This window comes from Lethenteron reissneri, chromosome 14 (genome assembly GCF_015708825.2).
Source record: "Lethenteron reissneri isolate LAM-NWPU_2019-01 chromosome 14, ASM1570882v1, whole genome shotgun sequence".
Taxonomy (NCBI): domain Eukaryota; kingdom Metazoa; phylum Chordata; class Hyperoartia; order Petromyzontiformes; family Petromyzontidae; genus Lethenteron; species Lethenteron reissneri.
This window is the reverse complement of record NC_083792.1, coordinates 5,913,464-5,936,814: the sequence shown is the minus strand read 5'-3', so window position 1 is coordinate 5,936,814 and position 23,351 is coordinate 5,913,464. Positions and strand designations below refer to the sequence as shown.

The following is a 23,351-nucleotide window of genomic DNA, read 5'->3' as shown; positions in this document are numbered from 1 at the left end:
ACACAACACGCAACACGCGACAAACACGCGTCGCAGCCGCTGTACAGGTGCGCGCGGCGCGGGCCACGTGACGCGTCCCGCCACGAGACGTAGGCCGTGCGGCGCGCTGGCTGGCGGGCACCGCTTTGCTATGGCGGCGGGGGCGGCAGTGGCGGACTGCTGAGCTGGACGGCCCCGCCGAGCGGGCGTTCACGCGAGATGAGTGCCTGGTGGGAGCTCGTCTCGTTCCCCGGCGCAGGTGTGCGGGGTTTGTGTGCCGGGGGCCCCCGCAGGCCGCGGGATTAAGCGGCGTCGCTAAATTACAGCGCGCGAAGGCACGACGGCATTCCCAGGGAGGGCCGAGCCCGCCCCCCTCCCCTGCCCCGCCGACTCCGTGGTCGCTCTCTCGGTCTTCACACCAGGGCACACTCCTCCACGACAACAACAACGACAAAAACAACGACGACGACGATCAGCGAGACGCATCGCACCAGAGGTCGCAAACGGGTTTTGATTCTTTACCCGTACCCGTACCCAGCCGGGTACGGGTACCCGTTCCCTACCCGTACCCGTACCCTACCCGAAATGAGTGACAAACGGTTACTCACCAGTGACTCACGGCCTACCCGTACCCGGCCGCACCAGGGTCGCAAACGGCTACCCGTACCTGGCCGGGTACGGGTAGCCGGGTATCGGGTAGGGTACGGGTATCGGGTACCCAATAGCGACCTCTGCATCGCACATAGCAGAGCGTAATGCGACCACTACGACTACTGATATATATATTCGTACGGCTCTCTCGACGTGTTCGGGGACACCGCGAGACCGGCTTGGACGAGGGATTATATTGGCATGAGTCACTTCCGCTCGAGTACAAATATCCATAATATTCCTACGCTATTTGCATATTATGTACCTCTCGTCATGTGAACAGGATTTTGACAAGAATAACGTGAGGTGGATGTGCTGTGCCATAATAATCCACCGGAACGGCGTTCCCGACTCTTCTGGATGAAATTCATCCCCGTGCGTATGCGCGGATCACGTGACGCTCTCCAACGCGTCCTCATGTTCGCGAGGATTCATTGTGCGGGACAGAAGCTGCGACGGGTAGCTGTGAGTGCAACGAGCGTTTGCCGAAAATATTCCTTCTGGCGGTGGTTTGTGTCTGCCCATCGTGGGCAGACTCTTTATCAAACTGACCAGTTGTCTAATCGGGTTAAATCCCCAATGATGGGCAAATTCCAAGTTACATTTGTATTGGATCGTCTTTACAGGAGGTCTCGTGACTGCACGTGACAGAGATGCCCGGGCAGAGCCGATGTCCTCACCGTGAACGACGCGGTAGGTGTTGACGGCTTTGAGAGGCCTTCAACCACCACCTTGAGATGCAGTTGCTTTTACATTTGCCGTACTGTTCGTCCAAACGTTATCGCCTTGCACAGTTTCACTGAAACTGGTTGATTATCAGCAGCAGCAGCAGCAGCCATGATCTATCCACTGCTGGATGAAGACCCCCACGCACCTGCGTCATCCCTCGTTGTCCTGCACGTGAGCTGGTCTCATTGTTCCATCTCCGCAGTGGTGGGGTCGCCCCGCCACATTTCCACCTTGGGCTGCCGTGCTGTCCATCAGTCCTGTCCATCGGCCATCATCCGATGTGATGTGCCCTGCCCAAGCCCACTTACCTTCCATAGCGATCGATACGATCTCTCTGATTTGTACCTTCCCTGATCCATTTGTTGGTGTAAATTCCATGAATGTAACTGTTCACAATAAGATTACTTACACAAAAAAAACAAATACAGATGCATAACATGTTTGACTAAAGGAGGCCGTTTTGCCAACATTCTTTACATTTCACATTTTTTTTATTTTAAACGCCGCTCTTAATTCCATTATCGGGTGGCTCACGTCCTCCCGATCGGCTCACTGCTTCGCAGAGATCGATGGAATGCGGCGACGCCGTCCTCGATTAGCATTTGAAAATTACCCGCGACGGGCGGCGGCGGCTGCGGTGGGCGAGTTGACGTCTATCTGCAAGTTTGTTTTTTCGTCTTCCACGTGCTCGCGCGCGCGCGTGTGCGCGATGTTCTCGCATCAACGCCCGCTCCGCTATCTCCGCCCATCTCCGAGAGAGGCTCGGCAAGTTTATTTATTTGTTCGGCTAGGGGAGCCCCTGCTGATAGCGTTTACCCATTAATTGCTCCGTTGTCTGGGGAGCAGTCACTGGTGCTGCAAGTGGAAACAGCTTAAAGAGCTGTAATCTAATTTCCATTAGCGGCAGTTTAAGTGACAATTAGGCAGATACGATCTGTCAACACGGACTTGCCCTACCTACCGGTGCTGGTGGGCGTCGGTGGCGCTGCAAGCCGTGGCCTGAGCGAGCTCCTCCGTGTGCCAGCATGTCAGCATGTCAGGACTCCGTGGTAAATAAAAACTGCCAAACTGGCAACAACAGGAGAGAAGGAGGCGGAGGGAGCAACTGCCATGCTCTCCCGCTTCTGGCAACGGCGTTTCGTACAGATAAACGCCGGCCGCTTTCGTTCGGCACCGCCGTCCGGGCGAACTTAACGCACGGCGTTAAGACCTTAAGTCCACGGGCGCATTGTTGAGGGCCGTGCGCGCGTTCATTCAAATTGCCCCACAACCCACCGACAGTGGCGGCCGCGCGATGCTGCGCGGGGACAACTCCGCTTTCATCCGTCGCCTAATTGCGGCGATATCGGATTGACATTTGATATTGAAAGGGGTGAAAACAATGGGTGATAATTTTTGCGACAACGAATGCATTCGGGGGCTTGCGGCTGATGCAAAAGGAAATGAACGTCTCGGGGTGCTCTTAAAGAGTAATTGAAACGTGCTCTGTGCATAGTAAATGTCACGAGGACACAGTTGATTTTGACTAATTTCCTTGAAGAAAGGCATTGTGGGTTTAACATTGATTTATTCATGCCCAGAAAATTCTGAAAACGATAAGAGATTTACTGACGCTGGCCCTAACGATCTCGACGATTGAAACGAAGTTCCGCTCGCTTCCCTCCAGCAGGCATGGGGGGGAGGGGGGGCACTCTGGCGAGTGGTTGGAATAGGAGCCAGGGCCGTGGTGGCGCGGCTCGGGTCTCATTGTCATCGTCGTAACCCGCGTGGGCACGCAGCAGGCACACGCAGCAGGCACACGCAGCAGGCACACGCAGCAGGCACAACGACGTGGAGGCGGCTCATGTCACCAGCCGCATTCTCACTCCACAGCTCCGGGGGTGTGGTGGGGGGTGGGTTGGTAGGGAACCCATTAAATGGGTCTCCCTCCCTCTCCGACTCATTACCGCACCTTACCCTGAAGATACGACGATTCTGCAGGCTCAGCTGCTGCTCTGCAGAATTGCAGCGAAGTTGACCGCACAGCGATGCTGTTGCGCCTATCCCGCACTCGAGCTGCTCGTGGTGATGCGTAGAGTAACGCGGTTAAATTTCGATTTAAAGCTTTCGTGACTGCAGGGATTCATCTTCTTGGTTTTTTCGGTAAAGTCACGTAGAATGCAAATAATAAAATAATAAAAATAAAACATAATAAAATAATTCTCACGACGTTTCGGCCACAACGCAAGCAGCCGTCCTCAGGTGAAGAACGCGATTGTTGAGCGCTCGTTGTGAGATCGCTTCATCACGCAGCTGGGCTGTGATACAGTCATAAAAATCACAACAATAATACTCATCATCATCGTACTTGGTCAAAGGTAAGAGGTTTACCAATCAAATGAGTATGGATATGTGCTCATTTCCCATGCATGGCCTTGAGCAAATGCTGTGAATTCCACGTTATTATGTCAGGGACCAGTCGACTCTGTCCTTCGGTGTAACCACTGTTGGGTGGCTGTAAAGTTTGACTCATTTTGTCAATGCCGGAGGGATGGGTGGCTGAGTTCACTCCTGACCGGGGTTTGAACTCGCACCCTTCCAATTACGAGTCGTGCACTTTAACCGCTCTGCCGCCCAGCTGCATTATAAAAATACATACAAACACGACCTTTAACCCGCCCTAAACAGCATGGTGAAGTATGGTCAAATAACCCCATGACCCGCGCGGTGTGGGGAGGAAGAGGGTTGTCACCCTTGAAGTACACAAAGCCAGCACACGTGATGGGAAGAGGAGGCTCTCACGGAACGGGAGGGGAGGACTGCAAGTAGCCGCATCGTCTTGAGTGATGTTTCAACATCGTCGTCGTCATTATAATTACCGCGCAACTTACACACACCGGGGCTTTCACTGCACCGGGAAGACTGACAGATTTCCCGAGACAGCCACCTCGAACGGAGGACAATCCTGGGAAAACCAGGACAGGTGTACACCCAAGTAGGGCAACCCTCATCCAAAAACTTTGTGCGTGTACATTGGGACTCGTGTTTGTTTTCCAACAGAGAACTGAGTTGCGAATACAAACGCCTCCTGATTGATGACTGCGTCACCGCGCAAGTCTCTGGACTGCCGTTCAGATTGATCTGCGAAAAACATCCTTGTTGGCGGATGGATTCTTCCGATTAACTGAAAATGTTTCCCTCGCCCCATGCGCGAGCTGCCGTGATTCTGCTCCACCCCGAACGGACTCCCGAACAACAGAAGTGTCCTCCCTCCTCTGTGCATTCGAGCCCCGGTGAGGCTCAGTACTTCTTTCACCCTGAAGTTTCTTGACATTTGGACTTTTTTGATACATTTTCCTGTGTAGATTTTCACGGTTGTGCTACGTGGCTTTCAGGAACTCTGGCGAGTGTAAGAAAAAGACGAAAGGATTCGGCAAACATATCCGCGGTGTTTACCGGGCTGTGCCGCGCCCTGCCCGACGCGATATCCGACGTTTCGCTACGCGTGCTGGGAGGTTCTTCACCGTGCCACACGGCGCGTCCCAAAACGCACACATCGGAGCGCTTGCCAAAGCTCTTCACCGTTAGTGTTCTTCCTGCCCAGGTGTAACATCCTCAACGTTCTCAACGTGCAAGTTGGGGCTGGGTGGCCCTCGCCGGCCACTTCAGAGCGAGGGGCTCTCGGTGGCCACTAGCCGAGGCCGCATGCCGCAGACCACCCACGCCACACCAAGGCCGAGGCACCGCCTGGCTGCCGGGCAAGGGGGCCGTGAGAACAAAGCGTCATTTTTTTTTTCTCCCTGCTCTGAGTAAGCTGAGAAGAATCTCTGTTTTGTCAGCAGAGATGGGCAGCCCTTCTCACCTGTGAGTGGCGCTAAGAGCCGCTGGGCCCTGCAGGAGAGCAAACAGGGAGGAGGAGGATGGGGGAGTTGGTGGGTGGGTGGGTGGGTGAGTGGGTGGGTGGTATGGGGTGGGGGTAGGGGTGGTGGAGAGTTGACGCGGCGGCAGGGAGAGCGAGGTGATGACGTGCGGGTGGTGGTGGTGGTGGTGGAGGCAGGTTTGGTGTGCGATGTTGGTGCTCGCCACAGGCCCTCCCTTCCACGAGGGGCTGCATCTAACGGGCCCTCCTGTCTCGCTCGAGCTGGGCAGTGGGCTGTGAATAATTATAATCATTGCTTCACTTCAGCCGGAGCAGTCTGCAACACCGTTTTAGGAATTATATTGCAAGTATTATTTTGGTTATAAACATGTTCGTAGGATTTTATTTTTTGATTTGAAGCTTTTGTGACTGCAGGGATTCATATTCTTGGTTTTTATATTTTTATTATTTCCCTTCTACGTGACTTTACCGAAAGAACCAAGAATATGTTTGTAGGAGTAAAGGAATATAGATTACAACAAATCTTGTCCCCTGGATAGACTTGCCTTGCTATAGGAATGTGAAATTTCCACCACTCTCTGAGCGCTGTAAACAGGAGATGAGCACCGCCTCAATGCTCGTGTGAGCAGGAAATCTCTCTGGCTGGAGGACCGGCGTACCTTGGACTCTGGTTTTTCGTGCCTTAACATCAAGAATCCCTACTCTGAGCCAGCCTAACAGTGTCCTCGAAAATCTCGAGTGAGAATCAATCCCTGAATATAGCAGGATTACATTAACAACAATAATAATCATAACAACGCAATTAATTTCGGCAGGTAAACAGCAATAAGTCAAGACTGATTTTCAGGATGGCCCTCCATCAGGATGTTGCCATTGTTCATGAGAGCTTCATATCTGAGACTCGCGACCCAAGTGGTCACTGGTTCATTCCCTTCTCGCGGTGCGGCGGTTGAAACGGTGGCGATGTTTTCTTAAATTCCTCTCCCCCCCTCCACTGCGTTTGTCCACCCGGTGGTGTTTACGGCTTCAACACAGCCCCTCTGCAGGCCGCGTGCGGTGTGGGAACCTACAACTCTTTCCAAAGATGCCTGGCCAACGCGGAAGATCGGCCGAACAAACCTTCTAGAGGGGTTCTCCAGAGCTCCCTCTAGCCGGGGCCCTTCTGCCAACGGCGGCGCCGTTGAGCCGTTTCCAGGCTGCACGGCGGATGAAATTCTCATCGCGACGGCGCCTTCCCCCGCTGCGGTGCCACGTGGCGGCGGCGGGGCGGGGGGGCGAGCGAAGTGCCGTGCGCCGCGGCGATAGTTGAGCACATTAGCGGCGGTTGCCGCGCGGTGCCCGTGGGCCCTCACGGGGGCTTCTCGCTTGGCTACGGACGCAGAAACCCGGCCCAGAGGGGGCAGCCCAGCAGCCTGGCATCTCGCGTGCCAAGAAAACTTTTGGTAATTGCGGCGCTTGTGGCACGCACGCGCGCGCGCACACACACACACACACCTGTCTCCGGCTGAATGTGAGCCATTACGCTCAGTGGCAGTCGTAGCAGCGGGGTCAAAAATTAAGCAACTTCTGTGTAATTTGCGGCCGGTCGGGGACTGTGCCACTTTGGCGCTTGGTGTAATGTGTTTTTTAAAGACATCTTTAAAAAACACAGCCAGTGGCGCAGCACGGTTGGGTTGGGCCTTGCTGGGCCTTGCTGCAAGAAATGAAACACGGCCCCCTTAAATGAAGCCAAGATCATTTTAAACCCACGCAATTAATTCAGCATCACCTGACGCCGTCGCTTGGCTTTCAAACTTTGATATAGATTCTGAAGTTGCCCTTGCGAAGAAGATTTTTATTATGCATCTTAGCAGTTTGGGCCTAATTGCGTAAAGGGTAGGGTTCTCCGTAATTTGTTTTTGCTGTTCGCATTTTCAATCTTGAGAAATCTCGGATGGGGCCTAGTGGAGGTCTGTTGGGGTGGGGGGCATCATGACAGCCGCCCACGGTCACACAGCGAGAACTTTGGGGGCGGTGCCCAAGGTACGTATGGTGGTGCAGCGTCTATCCCGGCTGGGCCTTACCTTCGACGCTCGTGCTGTCGGGAACGCCTCGCTGGAGTCGGCATCCACCGGGTTCTGAGCAGAGCTCAAGGTCGTGCGGCACCGTCCACAACGCTCGCCCAGGAATTATTTTTGGCACGCCACATCCGTCTCGTTTTCTACCCCTCGTTTTTAAAAACCTGTTTCGTAGAATATCAGGGAAATATTTTAGGATTATTTTGGACAGGCTTACCTTGTGCTCTAGTCCTAGTGCTGACCAGCATGCTGAAGTAAGGTAAAAAAAACAAAATATCCCCATAACCACCACAGCCTGGGGAGGCCTTCGTTCAGCAGTGGATTCACGAAGGCGTGTGAATTATCTCCGGTATAATTCCTCGACTTGCTAATACAAGGCTTAATGCCATAACATGAACTCGGGATGTGCATTAATTTATGTTTCGCGTTCTTAATTGCTCGTGAAGGGAGGCATTGGAGATGACGCTGCAACTCACTCGCCAACAATTAGACTAATCTTATCGCGGGAACTCGCCCCCCGACTCGAGCCATCTGCACAACGCGCACATAAACCCCACGAGCAAAAACCACGGCATCTGAGAGCGGCTCGTGAAGCCAGCAAGAGGCTCTGTTGGCCTCATCGCTCCTTCATGCAGAGCTCTTGACCTAGCAGCACTCATTTTATAGACGCACGGTAAATACGGCTCACGGAAACAACTCGGCCGCTTGCTTTAAAGCTGCTCCGTGGACTGCGTATGGCCCGTGACTTAATTTCATACGGCCGACAGCAACATGACACCTACCCAGGGCTTAATTTCTCTTACTTAATGTTTTTCCACGTCGCTGGTAGGCTGGAGTAAAGTAGCACGAGAGGAGTAGTAGCTGTGGCCGTAGGGAGAGGTATTCTGGATGTGGTGTGCCGGGTGTGGAAATATTTTATGGGTCAACGACCTGGATAAGCCCGGTTAAAATTAATCTCTGGGCCCGCGACTCTGAAATGGCTTGCAACGATATTTATCTGTCACTTCGAGCACCGTGGCAGGGTATTACTTCATAGCTACGAGCCGAAGTGAGCGGCGTGTTGATAACGCAGAGGTGCGCGTTAACTTAGGGTTACCCACGGACGGTACTCGAAGGTCCTTTTACGGCCCTCGGTACCCTAAAGATTTCCTGATTTATCGACTGCAAGTTAGAAAACAAAAACGAAAAAACGTGCCGTGCGTTTCGCCGCCAAGACCGTGGGGGTGCTCCCACTGGGGCTGGGGGCGGGGGGGCGATGAAGGCATTTTTTTGTCATGGCACATGAGAACTCGCGGGGTTGTGATTGGCCACTCTCGCTGCGAGCCGGGATGGGGTGGTAGCCCAGGGGCTAGGATTACCGCGAGGAGGGAGAAATGCTCTCCAAACCGGTGCCGCGGTGCCAAGGAAACCAAAACGCTCGGCACGCCCGGCGCTCCATTCCGGCGGCTTGCGGTGGCCCTTCCGCCGCTACTGCCCAGGACGCCCGGAACGGCGCGGCGCGGCGCGGTGGGGAACACCACGCTCCGAAGGCGCCTCTCTACGACGACGGAGGCGCGCCGCGTCGCGCCGATACGAGAGCGCCGGGAAAACGGCGACTTGAGGTCGCGAGGGTCACAGACAAAATGTCAGCGTGACCTGAATCTAAAGTGTGCCGAGCGCTGGCAAGTGGAGGCTGATTTATTTTGATGAAATTTACAAACGTAATGAGTATACCGTGCATGCGTGCGTGCATTCACTTCGGTTTGTGATTTAAAATACCAACCTTGCAACCAAACTCAACGCATCCGGAGGTGCATTGTAAATATTTTTTCGAGTGACAACAACTAAAAATGTCTGCTTTCAATTACGCTGACATATCATCAACCATGATCTATCCACAGCTGGATGAACGTCTCCCAAGTTGTTGCCAGCCTTCACTGTCTCGCAGCGCATTTGTCCATTTAGCGGTCGCACAGGAGATAATTTAATCGCTCCGTCTCCGAGGTGGTCTTACTGCAGGGCACGTTCCCTGCTTCGACTGATATTCTTTCACCAGTCTCGTCCACCAGCCATCATCTGCCCGAGCGATGTGCCCTGCCCAAACCTGCTTCCTCTCCTTCTCGTTCGTGATTCCTGTGTTGCTATTTTCCTCTCACGACGTTATTCCACGCTTCTGTGCACACTTTTCAGCTCTTCCTTAGCCGCCAGTCTTCGTGTGTCTGATTCAGCAGGAAGCAATGTACCGGGTGATGGCATAGTGGCTGAACAAAAATAGACAGTTATAAGATTATCGGCAAAGGTGCAGCCCTGCAAAAGCTTTGCTCACGCCGCTGCTGGGGGAAGGGTATTTGGCCTACTCTTCCATACCGGACAGATGACCTAGAAGAGCAAATAATCATTCGTTATGCTTTATCGCTATTACGCGTATCTACCCAGGCAAGCTTCACAGAGTCTCAAGACTTTTTCAGGAGGGTCCTGCCATGTCTTTTTGCAACAGGGGGCAATGTTGCCGCTGTGTGTAATCCCAATTGAGTAATATGTCGGCAATTTTTCAGCATTCAAATGTTTGGCCAATACTAATTTTTAAATCCTTTATATTAAGTTCGCTTGCTTGCTTGCGCGCTTACGACCGTGCACATCTTTCAGTCGTTTTTTAACCCACTTCCCGTGATCCAATCGAGCTGACATTTTGCACACAGACTCGTTGTGCGTGACAATTTATTTTCGTGAAAATTTTTGTTGAAAATTTTTACACTTTTAGGAAAAAATAAATTATATTTGATTACCAATTGCTTAATGGTGGCTGGCAATCATCTGACCCATAGGTGGCAGCCATCTCAAGCCAGAGGACGAGAGGACTCTAGCCGCCACGCATATAAAGGATTTATAGTGAAAAACTTTGTTTTTACGGGTTAATTTTTTTTTCTTACCATACTTCACCACGCTGGTCAGTGCGGCGAACGGGGGAGAGGGTGAGACCGGTTCTCATATCACTCGCCAATCCCGGTAGTCGTGATCAGGAATCGAACGCGGGCCGCCGTGTCCATCTCTGTGCCACCGCCCGCCACCCGCGTGGCGGCGTTACCGGCAAGTGAAGTACGGCCCTTCTGTGCTTATGTGAAGCAGTTCATTGCCTTAGCAATAATTAATCTAATTATCTACAAATAAGCTTACGCTCCGGCAGACATTACCATGAAGCACCATCCGTGCCCCTGCCAATTAGCGATTTGTGTATCTGGTAGCTGCAGGCTATTGATAAACAACCGGAAAAAATCAATACACGGAGGCATAATAAGGAACCGACTGGGTAAACGATCAACTCGCAGGTGATGAGGAGGTGCGCGTGTGTGTGCGTGTGTGTGCGTGTGTGTGCGTGCGTGCGCGGGTGTATGTGGGGAGCGGTAGTGTAACGGTTAGCGCGCTGCGCTACAAACCCGGTGACACAGCTTCGATTCCAGCTCACGGGCAACCCCAGTGACGATTATCTGAACTGGTCCCGGGCCTTCCCTAGGTCGACTCAGCCTCAAATGAGTACCTGGTGCGGTGTGTAAACATCGCCACTGGGGAGACAAAGGCGGTCGGGCGTGGTGCTGGCCACCCACCCCCTCGTGTGCCGTTCCGGCCTTCATAGGTGCTCGCTAACAGTGTGTATGCCGAGCGCCATAACGTAGAGGTTGCGTCCACGCGTGGTGGAGTGACTCGGCGTGCGGATCCCGGGTTTGTTGATTTGCTCCATGCCCCTTGCCGTGCCGCTCGACTGAATTCCTTAATTTTTTATCGTAAACTCGGGAACAAATTAGAATTTCAGGATTCCTTTTTTTCTATTGCATCCATTTGTTTACCAAAGCCTGAAAAGTTTCCGTTGGTTTTTATCAAACCGTTCAGCCCCATCCTCCCCCATTATAATTTGAAGCATTAATTGATTTTTTTTTCCTTTGGCTGCAGAAACTGCACAACTAAGTTTAATCGCACAAAATCAGCTTCACCAGACGGCACAATAGACCCCTTTGTTCAATGATTTTAGAAAAATGTGTGCGAGTTAATTAGTTGGCTCAATTAATGGGAAAAAATAATTACTTTTTTCCCCATTAATTAAATTACAGCTGCTAATTCAATGTACAGTAATGTGAATTGATTTGTGATAATGTCACCATGTAAATGACTGCGTTTCAATCGTCAAGAACGTTTGACCAAATGGAAACCAGGTGAAGCAGACACTTTTGGTGCCTCACATGAGTGGCTTGTTCGCACAGCAGTGGTCAGCACCGTGGACCCCGGCGACCCGAGTTCGATTCCCGGTGACGGCTGACATCAGCGTCGAGCGATATCCTAACCGGTCCTGCTCCCCGGCCTGCTGCGCTAACCTGCACTGACCGGCGTGGTGAAGTATGGTCCAGCGGCCGCCACGACCGCGTGGGGAAGCCCTCTTCGGGGTGGTGGACTGAACGAGGGCTTCACGCGACGTATCACGGCCGCGACACAGAACCTGTCCCCAGGCACAGATCAGCCGCTGACCCCTCCTGGGCCCCTTGTCGAGGCTCAAACTCTGCGTAGAGGTCACCTGCCACCACAGGTGAGGTCCCACGGACGCAGTTGCTCAGAGCCGGTAAATTGGGGGGGGCGGTGTCGTGAGTGTGCAGGGTGGGGCTGGGGGCTCCTCTCCGAGGGAACGTAAACTCGAGTGGACGCATTTGCACTCCATCTCCGCATCATTATTGCAAAATGCAATAGATGCCGATGGCTTGTGGAGGAGGTCTTCGCCCAGTAGGGCATAGATCATGGTTGATGGTTTTAAACAGTCGTTTAATTAACAAAAACAATTCTAATGGAACACTTTTTTATCGGAGTCGATTCCTCGTGCCCCTTTAACAAATAGCGGCCACCCCTGAAAATCACGTCCAGTGTGACGCGGCTGAGGATGCCGATGACGCCACCAAGCTCCGCCCATCGCCTCCCTTCCAGCAGCACCACGTTTGTCCGATTCGTGGAGTAATCGAACCGATAATCGGTACAGCAACCGATTACTTCAATAACCAGAGAGCCCAGAACCTAATTTTAAGTGCGACGTATTGCGCCGTTCTTTCAGCACCGCAGCACGGGGTAGACACGTGTGGCGCTCGCGGGGGCTCCGGCAGGTAAACGCTGCCATCCACTCCTCCGCCGCCTGGAAACAAATTGGCCCTCGCCAATATTTGCCCCCTCCATAAACAAGCGCTCATGTGAACGTCAACCACCACCGGTTAGCATAATTTTTTTTTTTAAGATTGTAACATTGTCGATCTGAATTGATGATTTTGATCGGTCGATTAATTTGTTTTTGAGGAAGCGATGTTTGCGGTGCATGCACACTCAAGTGAAATATTCCCCGTCGAGCCTATGTAGACTTTTGGGGCAATTGTTGTTCGCAAGTACCTATTAAGGCCGGCACAGCTGTTGAGATGTCACTTGGAACTGTTGTTAGCCATGACCGGGAATCAAACTCAGGCACCGTGGCTTTGTAATGCAATGCGCTAAGCACTGCATTTACCGCTCCCCACACACACACGTGCACGCTGTACACAAATGAATCAAAACAATGCTCAGTGAAGACACCGACAAAAACCAACATGGTCCCAGGAGTAGCGGCTGTGAGGCTGGCCCTGCTGGTCGTGCCGCCCCGTGGCCGGTCCGGGGCAGGGTGGTGGGTTGTTGGCTTGGGGAGGGCACACGCTGGCAGCATCCACTGCTGCGAGCTCACAGGAACAGATGGGCCGACCAGCTGGCGAGACACCGCGCCGAGCATTGTGCCGCCGACCGCCGCCGCTTTCACTCCCTGTCAGCCCCGCCGGCCCGTCGCTCAATGCCGGGACGTCAGTCCGGCGGCGCAGGCCAATGGGGCCAGCGCGTCACCGGCCCGTCACTGGCCCGTCACCGGCCCGGCGGGTCCCCCCCCCGCACCCCGGATTTACTCTGCCAGTCACCCACCCTCCAGCCGCAGCCGACACCCTCTTTCATGTGGGACCCCCTTCACCTCGACGCCTCCATCCTCCTCCTCCTCCTCGTACCCCCTCTTGCCCCTGCCTGCCTCCCCCCAGCGCCACCACCCCAATCCCATTGCAACGGCGGCGGCGGCCGGCGTTGAAAAAAAAAAATACTAAATTTGCAAATTATACGGCCGGGGAAGAATGCGGCCCGCTGTAAGATGAGCCGCCCGATAAGCTAATCCCTTTTCTGCGCTGGTACAATGGCGTTCGCCCCGTGGTAAATATTGCGCTGCGCCGGAGGAAAATCCCTGGGACAAAAGAGGATGAGCGAATGGGCGAGCGAGCGAGCAGCCTGCAGAAGCTGTGTTCCACAGCCAGCTTGGCTGCTCTTTTGTTGGAAAAGCCAGCGCCTTACCCAGGATTGGGGTGGGGGGGGTGATGGGGGGGGTGGCAGCGGTCAGCCCGGGACCTGATTCTGACCGACAAAAGGAACTTCAAACGGGAGTATTACTGAGCCCCGAGTGTGGTGGTGGTGGTGGTGCTGGTGGTGGTGGCGGTGTGTGGGCCGCGAGTTGCAGACTGGTCGACCAGTCACTGAATAGCGACCGAGGAACCGGCTCGGAGTTATTTAGTTATTTATTTTGGCGGTGTTGGGGGGGGGGGGGAAAGTGGCAAGAAAAAAACGACACCTTAATTTTGCATGCTTTTTGTCACCTTCGCACGAGCCGTGTTAACATTCAATCCTTTGAAGAGAAAAAAAAAGCTGCGGCAGCTGCTAGAAAAGTTTGATTGTGTAGTACCTGCAAATTAAACAAGACACCGACTGTGTAATCACTCTGACATTACACACATTTGTGTGTTTGAATTTTTTCATTTTTCAAATTAGGATTACTCATTATTTTTAGAAGAAAAATAAAGATATTGAGATGCAAAATCCTTGTCACAATTCGCCAAACATGCAAGGTTAACAAACAGGTTGGAGTGCCAAAAAATGATGAGGTGTTGAATTCATAAGTTGAAGGATTCATTTAAATTTGTTAAGAATTTAAATCTGAAGGAAAAAAAAACCACAGGTGCAATCCTTGCTCGTGTCCGTTATGGGCGTGATTTGCACATTACCACCACAAAGACAAAGATCCCCCGTATAGCCTTAACAGACTGTAGGGGCAAGTGGTGTTCGCGAGCACGTTTAAAGGCCGGCACGGCACACGAGAGGGGGTGGATGGCCAACATCACGCCCGGCCGCCTTTGTCTCCCTCGCTGCGATGTTTACACATCTAACCAGGTACAGTACTCATTTGAGGCTGAGTCGACCTAGGGGAGACCCAGGACCGGTGCAGATAATCACCACTGGTGTTCGCCGTGAGCGGGAATCGAACCCGGGTCGCCAAATTCGTAGTGCAGCGCGCTAACCGCTACATTACCGCTCCCCACACACACACCAACATTCCCAGCAGCACCGCTCTAGAGCCATTCATGAGCAGCATCATACATGGTCAATCCACTGCTGGATCAAGGCCATCCCAAGTCACGGCCATCTAGCGATCCTGTGCCCGAATAATCGGCCCAGTACCGACTCCGTGGTCATCCTCATGGATGCGTTCCATTCCTTGGCTGCTGCTCATAGGAACTAACGAAGAGAAAAGTTCGACTCCATCACGTGGCTGGCCAAGCTCACCCATCTCGTGTAACACGCGTCGTGAACATGTTACGCTTTCCTGAGACTGACGATTGTTGAATACGAAGACGCCGCTCTGGGCTGCTAAAAAATTTCACCTTCATGGCAAGGTGCACGAGGACTGTGAACATGTGGTCCTTCGTGATCTGTTGAATTGCCATGATTCACGGTCACACCACATCCATCCTGCTGCAGTTTGTCCAAATGGGGAGCGGGAGAGTCGTGGCTAACGCACTGCCCTTCGAACCCGGTGGCCCAAGTTCGATTCCCGCTCACGGTCAACACCAGTGACGATAATTATTGGTGGTGCATGCACGAATATAATTGTCCTTAAGATAAATGCGACTTTTTATGAGAACAGACAAATGTCTGTGACGTTAAATCACGCGCCGCACGTAACGTCGCGTGTTTTGGAACACATCGAGAGCGAGACACGAGGCCCTGAGGGCTCCTGTCTTGCCTGCCGTACCTTTGGTGAGGCCCACTACCTGTGCCGAGAACCCCCGGCACACGTGCCGAACAGGTATGGGGATCGTCACGGCGGCTGGCATGGGTGGTACAAGTGCTGCGCTGCAAGGCGTTTGATGCCGCGTCGGCAGAAGTGCAGAAGCGCATTAGGGCAATTAACCACAAACTCGGCGCATTCGCCCAGTTATTGATGAACGTGTTGATTTGTTGCGAGATGCAACTATTTTTTTTTTAAGAATTGCTGTCAAAAGTGTTTGCAAATCTGCCAACACGCTGCCCACTTATTTAGCATAAACATTCACTACCGATCAATGCCAATAAAACGCAAAGCCGAGATCGGAAGAGAAAACTGTGCTGAATGTATTCTGGCGCTACTATTTGTTATGAATGCACTGGAGACATAAATGGAATGTTCAGAATATTACATTTCTGATTTTTTTTTCATTTTTCTCAACACAGTCAGCTTCCCCCCCCCCCCCCCCATATTTTTATTCCAATTGTGCCCCCGGCATCGCATCGTGGGAAGGACGACCCGTTCGCAGCTCTCCCAGAGGAGTGCGATCCGTTGTGTTCGACAACGGGCCGCGGGAGCGGACACGGCAGAGCTACTTCTGAGATCCCTTAAAATGGTGCCTCTGTTCCTCACATTAGGGGGCAGCACTTTCCCCAAGCCGCTCCGCCGCTGAGCGTAATGGTTGTCGCGTGACGGTCAACCCGGCGTTTTGTATTCTCAGAGCTGGAATTTGTCCACGTTAAAATGGCGGAACTAAATTTAATGTGATGCCACCTGGCTCCGATGTCTGCCTTTGCTACTGAGAGATGACTCAGTGACCACTGCCATCCTGGTGACTTCGATGGGAGCCATGCCCTGAATACACAGCCAGCTCAATCAGCACAACCAGAGTTATTAGAACATTGTTGCCCCAAATAATTATCATAATTAAAAATGTCGTTAAAAAAAATTGTTACGTTTAATATGAAATTGTAAATAGAGTGTTTCAAAATGGAAAATATAAAGTAACGTTTTGGTTCATCGGCCTCTGTATCTTCTAGACCGGTGCTGCTGAAAATGTCAACGAGTGTTTTTACAGAAGACGTTGCTGCACATTTTTCATCGCTCGATGGCCCACAATGCGATTTTGTTTAATTTGCAAAGTGGTAAATCCCCCCCCATTCGGACTATTTAGTATGCGTTGATATCTGTTACAATTTCCCGCAATCGACCACAACAGCAGTGGGTTCATAACCCCGTGGTGCAGTGTGAGAGCAAAATGGAGAGCACGGTGCACTGTGCGCTCAACACGGCCACCTTCGCCCTGTATTCGTCTCTGCCGAGGGTGAGCGTTGACTGATTTCAGGCTCGCCGTGCGACACGTTCAAAGGCTGACTTTGCCGCGAAGTTCGACTTTGATGCGCGATGTTGAAAGTGTAATGGCTGTTACAAAGGCACCGTTACAGAGAGATATCTTGAGATAAATTTCATGAGAAATGCTTCCCACTCAGTGTCTTGTGTTTGTAAATTCGGCGGTGTTAAACGCCATGCGGTAAGTCTTGCTCAAGCTCTTGCTGTAGCTGTTATTGCAGTAAATCCAATTAGCGGTTATGGAGGAGCTACAGAGCTAAGCTTTGGAGCGGTCAGGATTGGGAGGATGGGCTTAGTAGTTTACAGAAGTGAGCACGAGCCAAGGCCCAGGCTGCTTGTGACTTGCCGCATCAAACAAAAAAAAATTCCAAGAAAAAAACAATGTGCCATTCGTTCGGGCGAAGGGACGTAATCCTGCGTTGGGGTGGACCGGTGTCGTGTGACAGAATAGACCCCGTCGTTTTCTCTCCATCTCTCCCCCCACCCACCCCACCGCCCCCTCCACCGCCCCTCCCCTGTCCGACTCCGCGCTCTCTTTTTCTGCTCCGTTCCCCTGCAAACACCAATCGCCCCGCGGCTGAGCAGAGCAGCGAGGGAAATGGAAAGCGCCGTCACACGCGCACGCTCGCTAACGCGCGCTTATCGCGGCCGGCCAGATGGTCGGGCCGGATCAATGCTCGGCCCGCACGATCGATGCATCAGATAAGAGGCCGGGATGGAAATGGCACCGCCTCGGAAGGGCCACCGAACCCCAGAATGAGAGCGCGCGGCCTCGCGATAATGAAAGTGATAGGGAAGGGAAACGGCGCCACGAGGAGCCGGGGAGAAGGTGCATCATCAAAACCCAGAGGAGGCTTCCCAACACGCTTGATTCTTTTTTTTTTGGGGGGGGGGGGGCAACTTTGAAGCCGTCAAACACAAAATGAAGGTCCCGAGGATTGCAGCCCTTGGAGGACCCTTCTTTCCCCCGGATGTTCAACTTCGTTACGAGGCCCCTCCTTCGGTGGACCATTAACCCGGCACGCGACGACTCGATTACGGCCAATTAACGCGCTCCGTGCACTGAATAGCGTTGTACGTGCGCAAGCGGCCATCCTCCTCTGGAAATTCCTGCGCACGGCCAGAGCCGCACGGGCGGGCCGCTGCCCGCTGCCTGTGCAACGTGTGGGGTTAATGAGGATCCCGGCAGCTTCGGTGGGACTTGGGAGAATACGCAGCGAGAGTCGGGATCTCTCAAATACGCCGCTGCGTTGTTGAGCACCGTGCCGTGCGGTAAAGTAACGCAGTCGTCTTGACGCGTTAAATAATTACGCTACGTTATGGTGCAGCGGTTAGCGAGATCCCTGTGGTTTGAGTTTGATTCCAGGCCATGGCTGATATCGGCGACGAGCGATATCTGAACCGGTACTGGGTGAAGTATGGTCAAGCAGCCCTCTTGACCAACGCAGTGTGGGAAGGCCTTCATACAGCAGTGGGTTTCGCAAAGGGTTCTAAATTATGTGCTTAATCATCATTCCCAATCACACAGATTCATAAAATCGCAACTCGCACCAATATCCGCTCAGTGGGAGGTTGCTCCTTCTCCTCTTCTGCCCCCGATATCTGGAATTCCCTCCCTGGGCAAATTTGCCTGCCTGGCTGCTTCTCTCCTCTCTCTGTGTGACCGTTTCCATCTGTCTTCCCGTCTTCCCGTCTCCTCACTCACTTAAGAAGCCCTCTCCTCCAGTCCCATTGCTGCCACAGTTCCCACCGTCACAAATCCCCCTTCTCCGTCCCCATGCGCTCACAACGCCGGCGTCTTGAGACGCGGGCTGCATTCGCCCGTGGAATGCATCCCAGTGTCAATTTATTGTCCGCGTTGTTTAATTATGCATTCGGCAAAACCGCAACGCGATGCTTCTCTTTGGGACCAGTCAAATTAAACGCAACATTCGGGACAATGGTAGATCGGGGGGATATTGTGTCACGTGGGGATTATTTTGTGGATCTTAAAAATGCGATGCTAGTTACGGGATCACTTGCACAGCTGGATAGTGAGGCGGAGGTTTTAATTGCAATTGGAACGTTGAAGAAGTGCACAGGTAAAATAGAAACGCGACGGGAGCAGCGATGGCACGAATTTTTCTTCGTTTTGTCGCGCGATGCTTGGGAGCGTCGTGCATGTTTACGCGCGCTCGAGCGCTCTGCCTTGTAAACGATAATTGGTCGCAGCGTTTTAACGGCCAAGAAAAGCAACCGTCGCTTCGTAATCCCACGAACGTGAAAGTAAATAAATAAATCGCATCCCCCGCACCCCCTTACGTTCACAACGCACTCGGCGTCAACTTATTAAATCTCACAGTTCCGCGCGCTTGACGCAGCGCTCGTAATGAGACTGTGGAAGTGTGAAAATCGTGCACGGGTGCGGCGCCGGGCAGCAGCCGCTGCGTTGGTAGCGATGCGCTCGCGACGCACTCGCGACGCGCGCGTCTTTGGCGGAACGACGATCGACAATTCGTGTCGGTGACGGCGGTGAAGCCGATGAAGCCGGTGAAGGCGGCAAAGGCAGCGGCGGTGAAGACGGCGGCGGTGGTGGCGGCTGTGCGTGTCGGGCCGAGCTGAAGAGAAGGGGGGGGGAGTCACGAGACAACGAGAGAGAGAGAGAGGAACCGTCCCCTGAAAGCGCCGACCACTGAAGGGCCCTAGTAGGGGAGCCAAAACAGAGCCGTGTCAAGGGCCCCGTAGCCTCTAATGGACACGCAATTAGCGGCCAATTTGCACACCTCTCCAGGGAAAGACCTATTGAGCCAGCAGGCAGCACGGGCCACTCTGGACGTCACTAATTAATTGGGGCGGTCACTCCAGAGTGAGCCTCGTGCCGATGTTTGTCCGTGGCTATTTATCAGCAGCGGCGGCGGCGGCGGTGGTGGTGGCGGTGGGGCGGTGTAAATCCCTGGCTTTGCCGCTACTCTTCCCGCTGACTATGCCCGCACTCGTGTCCTGCTCAAAGGCTTGACCTCTGGTGCCATCTAAAGGTGAGATCCCGAGCAGACATCGGCATTCTTATAAAAAAAAGACGGCTCGTGACATCCACACCCACCTTCCCCCCTCTACAATTAAATCCGCACTTAATTAGAGCCCCCACCCCCACCCTCCTCTATGAAGGCCGATAAACCAGAGACCTTTCGTTGATACACTGCCCAGCCAATGCTGCCGAGTGAACTTAAATAGGAGGAAAATAAATGCTCCAAATCCTGAGTGGGACTGTGATCACATTTCTGCAGCACAAGGGCAGCCGACGTGGCTTGCGCTGGACATCTCTTGGGCCCAGTGGGTGGGAACGTTTTAGCGTGGGTTAGCGCGTTGGATTTTTTTCAGACCGATTTCAGCTCCGCGGGCGTGTCTACGGCCCCAGTGACGCAACATGCGCACTGCGTCCACGAGGTTATAGAAACTGGTCGACTTCGGTGATTTGGATAAAAAAAAGTAGATTACCTCCTTAATTCTAGATTTGAAGCTTTCGTGACTGCAAGGATTCATACTCTTAGGTTTTTTCGGTAAAGTCACGTAGGTAAAAAATAAAATTAAAATTAATAAAAGTAATAATATAAATCTGGCTGTGACGGTCCCACCTGATGACGGAGACTTGTGTTGCCTCCGAAACGTCGTGATTTATTATTTTATTTCTATTATTACTTCTATTAATTTTAATTTAATTTTTTACTTACGTGACTTTACCGAAAAAACCTAAGAGTAAGATTACCTCCTTGATGTGGGCTATAGTTTGCAACATTTAGCTAATTTATATTCTGTTTTGTAATGAATCACCCACACCAGCAACAACTATCAAAACAACTCAACGCACTCGCCAATAACACCGTGGCCTCGGATGAAGGCGTGTGTTGAGTTTGTTTGCATTGAGTTGTTTTGAGAATTAAAATATCAGGCTGACGGTGCTGCGACCGGCACCATTCGGTGGCACCGTGAGCGGGAGTTCACCGCCCTCCTGGGCAGTTTGACAGATCTGACTGATCCATCAAAGCTGACAGATGTGCAGTGCCACTCGGACCGGATTGAAACTCGATCCTCTAATATAGACGCGGCCCTGACGTCGATGCAGATGTTTTCCCGTTGAGCACTCCGTCCCACTCGCGAAGCTTGCGATAATCCGATAGAGACCAAGCGACTATAGTACCTGGCCAGGGTGGCTCGGCGCTAGAGCGAGCGGCTCGCAATCGAAAGGTTACGAGTTCAAATCCTGGTTGGGCAGGTTCACGCAGACCATCATCACTCTGGGCTCGTTAAAATAGATACTTCTTCACGGCAAAAGTCAACAGTGGTTGTCCTGTGGAAAGACTTACCCGCCGCCATAGGAATGTGGAATTTCCACCACTGGCTCAGGGCTGTGAACAGAAGATGCGCACCGCCTCAACGCTCATTTGAGCAGCAGGACATCACGTTGGCTTTTTAGAATCACGACTGTAGACATTGGCAGTGTGCTCACCGTATTAAATAGCCGATGGGCTGATATCGTAATCGGCACGAGCTGCTGCATGGGTTAAACAGCTGACGCTTGTTGGTAAAGTCAGAAGTCTTCCTTTGTTTTACTTTGCCTCCAATTTCTCTCACGATCGCACGGGGGGGGGGGGGGGGTATCGTGCCCTCCCCCCCTCCTCCCCTGTTGGGTTCTCCCGCAGAGCAGTGCGCTGAGATATTCTGTTCCGGATGAGTGGTTATTATCACTGCCACTCTCATCACCCTTAGTAAGTGTACATACCCTTGGTCAAATGCCCAGAATCCAGCAGATCTCATCGCATCTCAGAAGCTAAGCAGGTTTGAGCCTGGACAGCGCTTGGATGGGCGACCACCGGCACGCACGTATGACAGGTGCAGTCACATGACGCGGGGCTCCGTGCGAAGCGGAGGGCGGTGCGAAAATATCAACCGTTGTACCGTACTTCTATGCTCCTGCGCCTATGCTTCAACAGCCCGCACTGACCAGCGTGGTGAAGCATGGTCAAATAACCCGACGACCCACACAGTTGGGGGGAGGTCCTCATCCAGCAGTGGAGTGATGGTGTGCCGTGTGTGAGAGAACACAAATTCAGACATGTGGCCGGGGCGCCGCAGTGGTGAGATGTTAACTACCTCGCCTGGCATACAGAAGGTCGTGGGTTTTATCCCGACCCTGACGCTTGTATTTTTTGGAGTTTGCGTGTTTCTCTCCATGTGAGCGCGTGGAATTTTCTCCTGGTCCTTCGGATTTTCCCAACACATTTTGAAACACATGCTTTAAGAGTATTTGGCGGCTATACATTTCCACATGATAAGCCACTTGGTTGAGCTATCAACTGTGGGCAGGTCGCTTCTGAAAAAAAAATAGCTGTATCGCTCAATGGGTCTTACTTGATACGATTAAAAAAAGAAACAACCATACATTTCCCTCCGTGAAACGCAACCCGCTCCAATGCACACAATGTACACACCGTGCGTATGTGTGCTTGAGATAGAATCGCTTTTATTTGCAAGGCCGTAATGCGGTGCTCATCGCGCCTACACCAACGTTTACCGAGACACGTGAAAAGAAAAAAAAAGCCCTAAAAAAAATCTCAACTCGGCGGTATTTTTGCAGAGCCCCTCGCTTGTCGGCGGAGAAAGGGAGAAGCGGCTACAACAGGCGGCGGCCGAGCGGGCGGAGAGAAATTTAATCACGTGGACGAAATTAGTGGTGAGTGAGGAACGTCATCGCAGTCCAGGGCTGCTGCGTTCACAGGGGCCGCTGTGAGGCTCCACGTTGCCTCCACGGTGACCCTGGGCGGGACGGCTGTAGAGGTGTAAACCGATCTATGTACATTGGCGGCATTTCACTCTGCCCTCTGATGCCGACGGCTCTACTTTGACCGCGCGTAGTCGTGTGTCGTCAGAGACGCGGAGCAGCCGCCGCTGTCCGTGAATTAACTGGGTTCTCGGAGATTCCATGGTCTCAGCCTGGTCACCGATTGGCTGTGCAAGTGATCAGGATGATAGATTATATTTTTTCTCATTGCAGCTCATTCCAACGGTGGAATCAAACGTTTGTGCGTCATGTCCACATGACGGACACTCTTTGCAGGATGGACCAAAGGTATTTAAATGAAGAAAATGAACCACTTATACACAACTTAAGCATACATTTGTAATGCGGTGATTAGCAATATAATTTTACAGCCCTTTGCGAATCCACTGCGGGATAAAGGCAGTCATGTGATTTGTTTGACTTCATACTTCACCACACTGGTCAGTGTGGGTTGCTTTAGAGTTGGGGGGTGAGCCCAGGGCCGGTTGAAATGCACTCGCCACTCAAGTCAGCCATGGCCTGGAACGAAGTCGAGAAGCCTGGTTATTAGTGCAGCGTGCTAATCGGTGTGCCACCACTCCTCCGCTTGTTGTGTGGTCACAAAACTACGTTGAACTCGCCACAGCTCCACTCCGGTCTGGTGTTCACAGCTCTGGCTACGAGCATCTACGTCACGAAAGCAGAGCAATTAAATAACAGTTTGTACAATAGATACATTTCCCTACTGCACTGGACAATTGCAGTGCAGCGCAATATATTGTTGTGCTGCACTATGCTCCCCCGTCCATGCTTCCTGCGTTCACCAACACC

At 52.5% G+C, this 23,351-nt stretch overlaps 1 protein-coding gene across 3 annotated transcripts in view; it reads left to right on the top strand.

Annotated features, from left to right (window-relative positions):
* Window positions 1–23,351, top strand: part of LOC133342296 (uncharacterized) — a 150,418-nt gene that overhangs the window by 116,353 nt on the left and 10,714 nt on the right. For 2 of the 3 annotated variants that reach the window (XR_009755113.1, XR_009755112.1), the window contains exons 4-5: window positions 22,338–22,433; window positions 22,755–22,829. Coding sequence is in view for 1 of the 3 variants with exons in the window: in XM_061551373.1 (XP_061407357.1) it covers window positions 22,338–22,433 (96 nt within the window). In the remaining 2 variants the exon portion in view is untranslated. The remainder of the gene's footprint in view (window positions 1–22,337; window positions 22,434–22,754; window positions 22,830–23,351) is intronic. The other variant, XM_061551373.1, reaches the window with a different exon arrangement.